Source organism: the organism of the source record quoted next, unplaced genomic scaffold, assembly GCF_019419815.1.
Source record: "Pyrus x bretschneideri cultivar Hongxiangsu unplaced genomic scaffold, Pyrus_bretschneideri_v1 Contig19, whole genome shotgun sequence".
NCBI classification, from domain to species: Eukaryota; Viridiplantae; Streptophyta; class Magnoliopsida; order Rosales; family Rosaceae; genus Pyrus; species Pyrus x bretschneideri.
This window is the reverse complement of record NW_025999490.1, coordinates 5,741,880-5,752,907: the sequence shown is the minus strand read 5'-3', so window position 1 is coordinate 5,752,907 and position 11,028 is coordinate 5,741,880. Positions and strand designations below refer to the sequence as shown.

The 11,028-nt window shown below is 35.7% G+C and overlaps 1 protein-coding gene, 1 long non-coding RNA gene and 1 pseudogene across 2 annotated transcripts; all 3 read right to left on the bottom strand.

Annotated features, from left to right (window-relative positions):
- Positions 1-405: 405 nt before the first annotated feature.
- LOC103959587 lies at positions 406-4,856 on the bottom strand (annotated as a pseudogene).
- Positions 4,857-5,782: 926 nt separating this feature from the next.
- Positions 5,783-6,472, bottom strand: LOC125476463 (receptor-like serine/threonine-protein kinase SD1-6). Its single transcript, XM_048582642.1, has 3 exons — positions 6,340-6,472; positions 6,117-6,264; positions 5,783-6,031 (listed from the first exon to the last, which is right to left on the bottom strand). Exons 1-3 carry the CDS (start codon positions 6,426-6,428, stop codon positions 5,783-5,785), a joined length of 486 nt encoding a protein of 161 aa, XP_048438599.1. The 5' UTR covers positions 6,429-6,472.
- A 2,173-nt stretch (positions 6,473-8,645) lies between these two features.
- Positions 8,646-10,766, bottom strand: LOC108868344. Its single transcript, XR_007257663.1, has 4 exons — positions 10,543-10,766; positions 9,884-10,347; positions 9,103-9,326; positions 8,646-8,849 (listed from the first exon to the last, which is right to left on the bottom strand). It is a non-coding gene; the product is annotated as an uncharacterized LOC108868344 (long non-coding RNA).
- Positions 10,767-11,028: the final 262 nt, after the last annotated feature.

Here is an 11,028-nt window from a genome sequence, read left to right as displayed (position 1 = left end):
CAAGATTTCTTCATTTTGTTCTTTTGTTTACACTACAAGACTTCCAGTTGTATTCAGTAGATTGATAAGACAAGTTGGCTCTGAACGGGGCCAAGTCTGTACGACCGGTAATGAATGATTTGACCTTTCATTTTTGTCATAAAATTCAACACCACGTAATGCCTTCTGATAATAACTTCCGACATGATTGGCCTCTCTAATGCACTTTCTTGCACGCAAAGTCCGTCTGACCCAATGATGGATCGACCATACCTAATGCCTTCTTTTCTCTCCACATATCCGATGCATTTTTTTCTACCAAGAGTTTTGTTAGCTGAATATGTTGACAAATCTTTATGTTGCTTTTGACCGTTGTTCAAAGAAAATATAATTACCTTCAGTGCCGCAAGGAGACTATTACAATCATTAAACGAAAATTAACAGTATGTACTATGCATAGAAGTACAGTACATTGTCTCAAGTGTAATAACACATGAACACATAATTGAAAGAAGAAGAAATCCTGTATAACCTAACCATTAGCGTGCTACAACCGTAGTTATCGTCACGTTGTTTAGAGAGGAAGCTCCTCTCTTTGACACTGCTAAGTTTGGATTGTTGGATTGTCATATAAAAGCAGGTTTCTGAAGCCAAATTGCAACAAAAGTTCTTCGGTAAGATCTAGGACACCCCTTATTTCATCTTTGATCTGATCTTCTAGACAAAATATGCGGACACCATCCTGCAACAGGTCCCGAGGTTAAACAAAAAAGAAAAGAAAAAACACTTCATACACCTAGGATTATAGACTACCAGTTTGCAAATACTAACACGATACCTGAGTAAAACCTTTTACACAAGAAAGACCATGCAAGCTTCCAGATAATTCGTATCTATATACGGTTCCCAACTCAGCAACTTGAATAGGAAATTCATGATATGAGTGAGGCTTCCTTTTCTAAACCAAGATATGATATGGGCAGTTCATTGGTCGAAAGCCGATAAAGTTCATCCTCAACATTCATTTGATCATACATATTCTCCTTGTAGTAATCCAGATGACCACTTATCTGCCAAAGGTTCGCCCTTGCAACATGTGGAGTATACAGCAGATCGTAACCACGTTCTATGTGGATCTTTTTCCACAAATCTTCCATTACATGCCTCACAATAGCACCCCTTGGACGCCAGAACACTAAACCCCCACCAGCATCATTCTGTGAAAATTCAACAACGAAAATGTTCAATGCAAGAATCCTCACAACTACAAATAATGGGATTGCTAACTGATAAATCTGCGTAAACAGAAAAAAGAGATTCAGGGCAATTCTGAGTACCTGTCTAGAAAACAGGTCAAGAACTTGACCAAGGTGCCTGTGATCTCGACGTTTAGCTTCCTCTTGGAAATGAAGATATGCCTTCAATTGATCTTCACTCTCCCATGCAGTGCCATAGATCCTCTGCAGCATCGGTTTCTTTTCATCTCCTCTCCAGTAGGCACCAGCAATAGACTCAAGTTCGACAGCTTTTCTGTTAATATTTCAGTTTTTTCAACATGGGGCCCCGCACATAGGTCCCACCATTCATCACCTATGAAGAATTCGGCATACTATGAGGAATTATGACGTAAAGACAGTCTAATATGACAGGATGCTAGTTCAAAACACAATCAAATCCCAGTACAAGCATGCATATGTATAAACATAAGTATAATTTGGTTAGCTTGACCCAAAGGTTCCTCCCACCTTCAAATTAATCTCCTTTTCAATCTGTATATCAATAACTCATATTTAAAGAGCACCAACAACATTGTTTTCCCTGAGCACACCCCCGCCCTCTCTTTTTTATTCCTTTAAATTTCCATCTTAAGACTCGACACAAACACTGTACATTTCACTTGTGTAGCTAATAAAAATATCATTTACGCACAGTTCCTGCACATTAAATCATCACCTTCCAATATGATATATGGTAATGGGATCTTCTTTAATACTATCCAAAATTTCCAATTTGTATGGTTCGTTGAGAGCGGTTATTCTTTTGTGAGCTTCATCTCTTGAAACTTCTTCTCATATGAGTGATAAGTTTCTACCAATGATGTGATCCTACAAATCACAAAAGAAATGCTCCTGAATAGTTTTCACTTGTTTCATGGTTCCAAAACTTTGATACAAACATGATAACTTATACAGAAATTCCACTTACCATCTCCTTCTTGATTCTCTTCAACTCTTTGTCCGTCAAAGGCTCCATATCAAAATCATAATAGAACCCATTTTCTATCCACGGACCAATTGTCACTTTTGCATCCGGGAAGACCTTCTGAACAGCCATGGCCATCACGTGTGCACACTGCAGTCAAACACATTTCATCACCATAACAGCGGAAAAGGCGCCATTGATATCAAACTACAAGGAAATTCAGAAAAAAAATGAACATAGCTCGACCTCAACACCTTATCAAAATACAGAAACCCATGTATCTTCTCACATTCCCAAAAACAGGATGAAAATTTTCCCAGCTTATCTACTGCTATACACCCATTTTTCCATGTCCTATTCGATCAAATTTCAAATTACCGAAAAGTTATGTTCTTATTTTCTTCATCCTCACTCCCTCATTCTTCACAACAGAATCAGGTGACAATTAGTAACGTAGAATTGAAAATGGTTGATTAAAAGCATCAAACTTTCAAAAAGGGGAAGCTCCTACGAATCTAAAAATTCAAAAAATTCTACAGGAAAGCACCTCCTACTTCAATTTAACATAACACAATCATAAATCCAATCCAAAGCAATGAAATTTCAATAAATACCGTGTGTCGAATTCTGATGAGGCTTTCGGAGGACTCGTTGGTTGGAAGCACGACTTTCTCAGGCTTATCAGCTACCTCCATCTGGGCATCCTTCAATTTGTCGTCTTGGATCGAGAGCTGAGCCTCCGTGGCCATCGCCGAGGAGGTGGAGACTCCATTTCTACCGCCGTAGAGGGACAGAGCCCTGAACTCGGAGCTCAGTGGCGAATCGCAGTCTTTAAGTGGGGAAAGCAAAGAAGAGGTCTTTAGGGAGGGAATGAGAGACTGAGTGGCAATTTTGTAAATAAACTGAAACCTACGTCAAAATTGCACAGTGCCACGTCTCCTACTTAGACTAAAGTAATATAATTTGCCTTCAGTGCCGCGAGGTGACTATTAAAATCATTAAAAAAAATAAGAGTATGGATAAGCATAAAATTACAGTATACTGTGTGAAGTGTAATAACATATGAGGACATCATTTCTTGGGTCCACATATGAAGACATCGTTGAATGAAGAAGAAATGTTTTATAACCTAAGTCATTAGCATGTGGTCCAACAATTTAGTATTAATAATAATTTAACAAAGAAGCAATTAGCGTGCTACCATCGTATTTATCGAAAACCAGAAATTTCAATTTAGCTTTACGCTAGATAAAGAAATTTAAGATTATTAAGGAATTTTAAAAAAAAATTTATATTAGACTTCACAAAATGTTAATCGCATCTCATATTAAAATTAATATTAAATGACTTATTTACTTCACTATGTAATGATAATTTTGACCTTATTAGGTTTTTAAAATAAATAAAATTTTCTAAATACATCATAAATCACTTTTATCATATTATTTGTCTTCTCAACTATCAAAACTCTCCCACCCTCCATTGTTGAACAAAACCCTAACTAATGAAACTACAAACATGTTAATTGAGAAAAATTGTTTTTGACGAATAGAACACGAAATCGATGTTTTGGAAGTTTCACATGAGATAAAATTGTTTTAGTGATTTCGATGACATCGATATTGATGCGTTATTTAAACTTCTATATTCATATCTTTTTGGGATCACAAGGATTACATGAAGAATTAAACATCTAAATTACCACCAAATATTAAAAACAGACAAGATGAGTTTTAATAATGGAATTGAAAACAAACCCATATACGATTTAAATCCCAGGCGACATTTTTGTCAAATTCCAATCAGCATTTTTGGTCCAAATTAAAGGCTTTATCTCTGGTATTTGTTGGAGGTGTTGTGTTGGGAGTTCTTTTGTTTGCCCTTTTCTTCTTTTGGATCCCACAGTTGTTCATCCGTTTGGCTCACCAGTGCGGCGATGGTGATGACGACTTCAACAATTTCTTTGTTGCCACATACAACGACCTGTTTGCTCTAATTGTCGAGTCTGCTGCCACTGCATCGAAATTATGTCACAGATTATTAATATTACAACTAATGATAAAATTGTTAAACAAAGTGAACTCTACACAATTTTATCATTAGTTGTATTACTAATAATCTGTGACAGAATTTCGATGTAGTGGCAGCAGACGCAACAATTAGAGCAAACAGGTCGTTGTATGTGGCAGCAAAGAAAATGTTGATTTTCCGAAGATTAGCCAATATGGCGTTGGATTTTCTTACGTCGGTTATTTTTTCGGAGATGTGTGATACTGTTTGGGTGGTCGTCAGGCCCCATCTTCGTTGGTTCACATTTTGAACAATGATGGTCTTCTTGGTCGTCATTGATTTGTTGGGGCGGTGTTTGGGGTGACGCTCAACTTGGTTGATGCATTTCTGGTTGTACCCCTTTTCATCAATGTCGTTTTCGTTCTGCCTTCCTTGGTGTTTGCCTCTTTGTAGGCTTGTACCTTTTGACTTCCTAGCCTTGGAATGTTATTCCTAGTTTTCCAAAAAAAAAAAAAAAAAAAAAAGTGAACTCTGCACTAGTTTCTAGTACTACATACCCTGATAAATACTTGATGCGCCAAATCATCCTAAGTGCCAGCACTTGTACCATCTGGTTTGGCGAAGGGAATTAAATCATAGGCAACATTGTACTTAAATTTGCCCATTGCAGCGTTGAAGATGTCAAATTAAACGTTCAAATGATTTGAAATATTTCGACAAATTAAACGTTCAAATGGTTAGATTCAATTTTTGAAAATTAAAAAATAAGTGTTATAAGATTTGAGAAATGTGGGGTGTATGTACAAAATATAAGGTGTATAATTGTATATTGAGAATGTAGAGTGTGGGGGTATTATGGGAAAATACGTGGGGTATATTAAAATAATTTTTAAGTGAAAAAGAAAATGTGGGGTTTATTCAACAATTTGTGAGGTGTTAATATAATAAGCCTTTCAAAATGTTGGAAATATAATTGACTGAATTTTATTTTTTAGAATTTGTAAAGAATTTGAAAGTTTTCTTGTTTTGTTAACCTAAAAGAACGATTGAATTTCAATAGGAATTTTTTATTTTTAAACTCTCACTCATAGAAATTTAAACATGACATTCATTTACATGGATTTTAAACATTGGATTCCCAAATTCCAAATTTTTTTTTCAAGCGAAAAATCAAAATTTCTATGTTTATAAATTCAAAACAAGAGAATTTGTGCATATCAATTTATAATTTCTAACTTTTGTCAAAATTCCAGGCTTATTTTTGTCATAAAAAAAAAAGTTAAAAACTACAACTTGTTTTGTTAAGAAGGGGAATTCGCACACTACCTATCATGGCCAAGATTTTCGTTTACAATTGAGAATTTCAATTTGTTACTCACACGTCTTCATGCTTGATCTAAAATTTAAACATTTGGGCCTCGTTTGGATTCTAGGATTTGAATTTGAATTTAAAATCTTCACCTACAAAGAAATCTTGATTTGAGTACAAATACTTTAAGAAGTAATGCAAAATCTCTACAAGGCCTGGAAAGTGCAAACTCAACGAGCTTCAATAACTGTTACTGTTACATCATTTACAGATGAAGCTCCTCTAGACGTTGAAGAATCCGGACCACCAGTTTTGAATGAAGCTAAACGCTGCCTTTTTTGGATGTAGAAGATTCGTTTCATTCCCCAGCATGAACACAACATCTAGCATGGTTGGCCGGTTCGTTGCGTTTTCTTGCATGCACAAGAGCCCAATCTGAATGCATCTCATAACTTCGTGAGTCGAATACGACTGGTTCAGTGACAAATCAACTATGTCCAAGACTTTTCCTTCTGTCCACAAGTCCCATATCTGAAACAAGTGTGAGCACAATGTTTGGATCATTGGACTATTCAAGAGTCAGATTTATCATTTGAAAAATTATCTGTTTACTTACAAGTCCAACCAAATTCAGAGAGGTGTTTTCGAATTGGAAACTGTTCTTTTTGCCGCTAATGATCTCTAGTGCCAAGACTCCGAAGCTAAACACATCGGATTTTATGGAATATAGCCCATCCATAGCATACTCCGGTGACATGTAACCGCTGCAATCACACATTATCAGTATTAAAAAACATATCAGCTCTAGAGTTTTATTTCGAGTGAGAGGAGAGAATTACTAGGTGCCAACAACTCTGTTCGTGTTTGCTTCAATTTGGTCATCCCCGAACATTCTTTCCATGCCAAAATCTGATATTTTTGGGTTCATTGAACCATCCAGTAAAACATTGCTTGCTTTCAAATCCCTATGGATTATTTTTAGTCTCGAATCTTGATGAAGATATAGGACACCTTGAGCAATCCCAATGATAATTTGAAACCGCGTTCTCCAATCTAACAACGACTTTCTGTTTTTATCTGAACACAACACATAAAAGCTTCTATTAGCTACAAGTTTAGGATCTCTTAATTTTTAGTTTTTTTATTGTACGTTTAGAAGTGTTTTAAAATAATTAAAAACGTTTTTGATAAGAATGTTTTGAAACCAATCCTTAATAAAAATTCAAGTGAATTTCAGATAAGCACTTAAAATATTTCCCCCAAGAAGCATATAAGTGATGTTTCCTGCAAAAAAATACTTGAAACACTTTTAGAACTCAAAAACAATTTAACCAAAAACACTTTAAAAGAACTTCCAAATGAGCCTTATTTAGTTGAAAAACCATGCGACAATATACAAGATTTATGCTAGACCACTATAATTCTATTGGTTGGTCAATATTATACGCTTTTCTCTTGCAAGAATCAATTTTATAGAAAAAGAATTAACGAGCAAATCCCAACAAATAAATCAACGTAGGACTGCAAACGAGTCTAGCGGAACCGAACACTATTGTGCTCAAATTTGACTTGTTTAATTAGTTTTGAGCTTGCGACCAGGCTTGATTTGATTCTCATGGAAGATGAGCTAGAGTGAGCTTAAGAAAATGGGGACTAACTTGATTCCAAATTGGGATAGCTTTTCCCCTCATTTTGACAGCACCTACCAGTAATAACACTAGTCACATCCACTTGTCGACTGTATGTAAAACTTGTGACACCTCCCCTTTTAATCCCCTCCAATCCAATAGTTTAGTCACGGTGGTTACTAGAAAATGTGTTTGCGTTTTGCTGCGGACGTTGAATGTATTATCCATGATAGACATGAATAATTTTCACACAAAGTAGCTAAAAAGACGGTGTAGTAGCTAAGAACCAATGACGTTAAACTTTGCTTGCTTTGTATGGATATGCATGCTATAAGAAACCATCCATTTGTAGATCATATTGCGTCACTAGTACTATACTCATTGTTTCAAGTAATCAGCCTACTACATGGGAGGAAAACATAGAAAAGGGAAAGTAGAAAAATAGAAGACATAACCATCGACGATCCGACCGTTGGATCTTCACCAAACTTTAATGCGTTATAGCACGTAATATTTGAGGACATTACAAACTGATGGATCGGAAATCCGACATACGGATCTTGATGAATTGAATTTTTTAATTTGTAAAACTAATTGTTAACCTCCACCTAATTCTAGCAATTGGCGGAGATCCGACTATTCATTTCAAAATTTTAGGATATTGTTCTAGAAGATAAATGAGACTCTTGGAAAATTACGGATCAGAAATCCATGGGTGGTTATTCCAGATCAAATTACGTAGGGTTGTGGACCCCATCGTGATTGCAAGTCTGCGAGTTGACTTTTGATCAACATGTCTCGAATCGTTTTAAATACTAAAATTAGTATTATTGGAGACTAAGTGAAGTCTAGTGGGCCTACATTGTTTAGTGAGTGACTTTAATAAATGTGACATGATTATTACCCTGGTTTCGTATATAATATCATTTGTGGATATGACTTGGTTTAATAAATGTGATTTCTATTAAAATGTATTTTTATATATTTGGCCATCGATCTATTGTTATGAAATGTGATTCGATTGTGGATTGGAAACATTTGTGAAATGTGATTTGAAATGCATGTTGAATTGTTTGTGAAATGCGAGGGCTAGTGGTGGACCGTTAACCCATTGTCATGAGGATTTGTTTGCTTCGATATTGTTTCATTCTCACTTTGTTAACCCATTCTAAATTTAGTACTTGTGCTAAATTTAGAACATCACTCAGAACAGGCCGGACCACTTTTGGGTCCCATCCTAGACTCACTACAAAAAAAAAATGGCCCTTTTGCGACAAAACGAACACATTGCAAAAAGTGATTAAAACGTAGTAAAAAGCTTTTGGCGACGGCCTTGGACGCGTCGCAACAAACATATGTCGCAAAGTCTTAACAACTATTGACAACGCAAAATAACCGTCACAAATATTATTTGCGACAACATTACAACATTATTTAAAGCATCATTAATAATATATCCAAGTGTAAAAAAAATTCTAGCGCCATATTTGACACCAGATACAAATTATTCTATTTAATTTTACAAACTAGAAACATATTATTATTGAAAAATTTGCATTGTATTATCATATACAAGTACGACAAAATTATGAAAACACCAATATAGTTTTACTTAAAGTTAGTTGAATGGTCGTATACATTATACACCAATGAGTGTGAGGCTTGTGGTCGTGGTCGTGATTCTGTGCCTGACCTTTAGGAACAATTAAAAATCCATTTTCCTGCAAGAGTGAAACATGTTTGACATCAGTATCAACAGAATGACAAGAAGAAATAGCAGATTACAAGCTAGTTTCGTGATGGTTCTGTAGAACGAGCACACCAAGATTATACATGAATCAAAGTTTTGACACTCCTAGTTTTGTGATGGTTCTGTAGCATAAGCACACCAAGATTATGAAGAAACTTGTAGAATCCTATATAAAATAAGTTGAAGTCTAGCAAGCTGACAGATGTGGAAGCTGCTGGTCTCACCTTTATATAATGAAACTTCGCCTAAAGTTTTTGTTGACTCTCTATTTGTTTTGCTTGATCCGTCTTCTGTTACCATACAGAGTTGGTGAGCTTTAACATCAGCATGTACTTTGCTCCATGAGTGAAGATAGCTCAATATAGTTGTAGCTTGCTTTGTAACATGATAAGCTTGGGTCATTATTTGCAATCTTACAATCCCTTTGAAACGCCGTAAATTTTCTAGCCTGCAATGGGTGAAAGAAAGTCTTAGTAACATAAAAACCAGCGTAACAAGTGCTCATCATGTATAAATGACATTGGTCCTCATCTAGCATGAAATGGCCATTATATTTAGAACAGTTCTGAGTTTTCATCTGAATCAAAAAAAGGGAAAAATTGCTATGTAATAACACCATTCAACTTTATTACCAAATCTTCATTGCTATCAAAATTCAAACTAAATACCATTCATTGAATAAGAAGAATGCAAAACCAGAGATATAAGCAAAATTCCACAGGATCACCAGGTAAAAGTATTTGTTTGTTAAGTAAAACGCTAATACAACTCATCTATGTTATGACCGCAACATGGATTGTGATGCCTTCAAGTTTTTATAAGAGAAGCTAATTGCAAGATAGCTATGGCATAAATTAAAATTCTAAACCTTCATACACTTCATCTAAGGTTTCCAAATTCTGACCCAATTTCCTAACTTGATTTCAATTGCTGGTCACTTTACAGCTTCAGATTCATTTTGTTAACAAAAGCTAAACAAAGTAAAAAAATTTGGAGGCTCTATACCTTCAAAAGTTTTGAACTGTTGTCCCTTGATTTCTTTAAGCCGACCAATACCTTAAACCAACACTGGGAATCCAAACCTGATAGTGAAACTATGTATCCAATTTAACACATAACCCTGCCAGTTAAATACAATCATCATCAACATTAAGCAACAAACAAGGAATTAACTTTCAAGCATGCAAAAATTGTTCTTTTCTTTTTCCACTAAAATCAATCCAACGGTTAAAGATTAAGCTACATTATCCAATAACAAATAGATAAAATCACAATAAGGCTGCGTGGGGGCAGCAGTTGTAAAAGAAGCGGTAAGGAAGATGAGAACCCAGTCTCTGATGGTTTTGTCAAGGACCAGATTTCTCCTCTTCGTGGCCATGGCCGTGTCCGATGCCGTAACCGCAGCCGTGGTGGTCAGTGTGAGGCTCGTCACCGGCAGATGCAGAGAACCCAAAAACAAAGCCCGACAACTAAAATAACAACCAAGACCAATCAAAATCAATTTTTCTAATCCCAAACAACAGGACACACGAATGAAATAAAAATTCAAAAGGCACAGAAAATCAATAAAATAATTAATTGAACAAAATTCGTAGAAAGAAACCCTAGGAAACTAGAAGGCACACCAAAATCGGGACTATAGAACTTGAAATCGAGATTCCAACCTGAGAGAGACCAATCCAAATCAAGCTCACTGAGAGAGAGACCGTAAGAGGACTGAGAGTTTGAGACATTGGGAGAATATAGGCAAAGAGACGGAGATGGAGTATTTGAGAGGCAGCCGCTAACTTTACCAATAAAATTGAAAACTGGTGGAATTTTTCATATGAAATTAAGGCGCCTAATAGGAAAAAGAGGGGGTGTTCAAAAAAAAAAAAAAAAAAAAATAGGAAAAAGAGGGCGCTAAAATAAAATTAAAATAACTTTACCCAATTGTCTATTGACGTGGGGACGTGTTTGTGACATTAGTTAGAGCAGTGTCGCAAAAGTTTTTTCATAATCATTATGTGCGCTAATTTTTGGGTATTTGCGACGTCGTGTGCTCTGTTGCAAATACGGTGTCGCAAAAGAGCTTTTTCCTTGTAGTGACTTTTTCTTTTGATTGCGGGTTGACATATGGCATGATTAGTGTCTGAGTAGGCTTGCTCCTA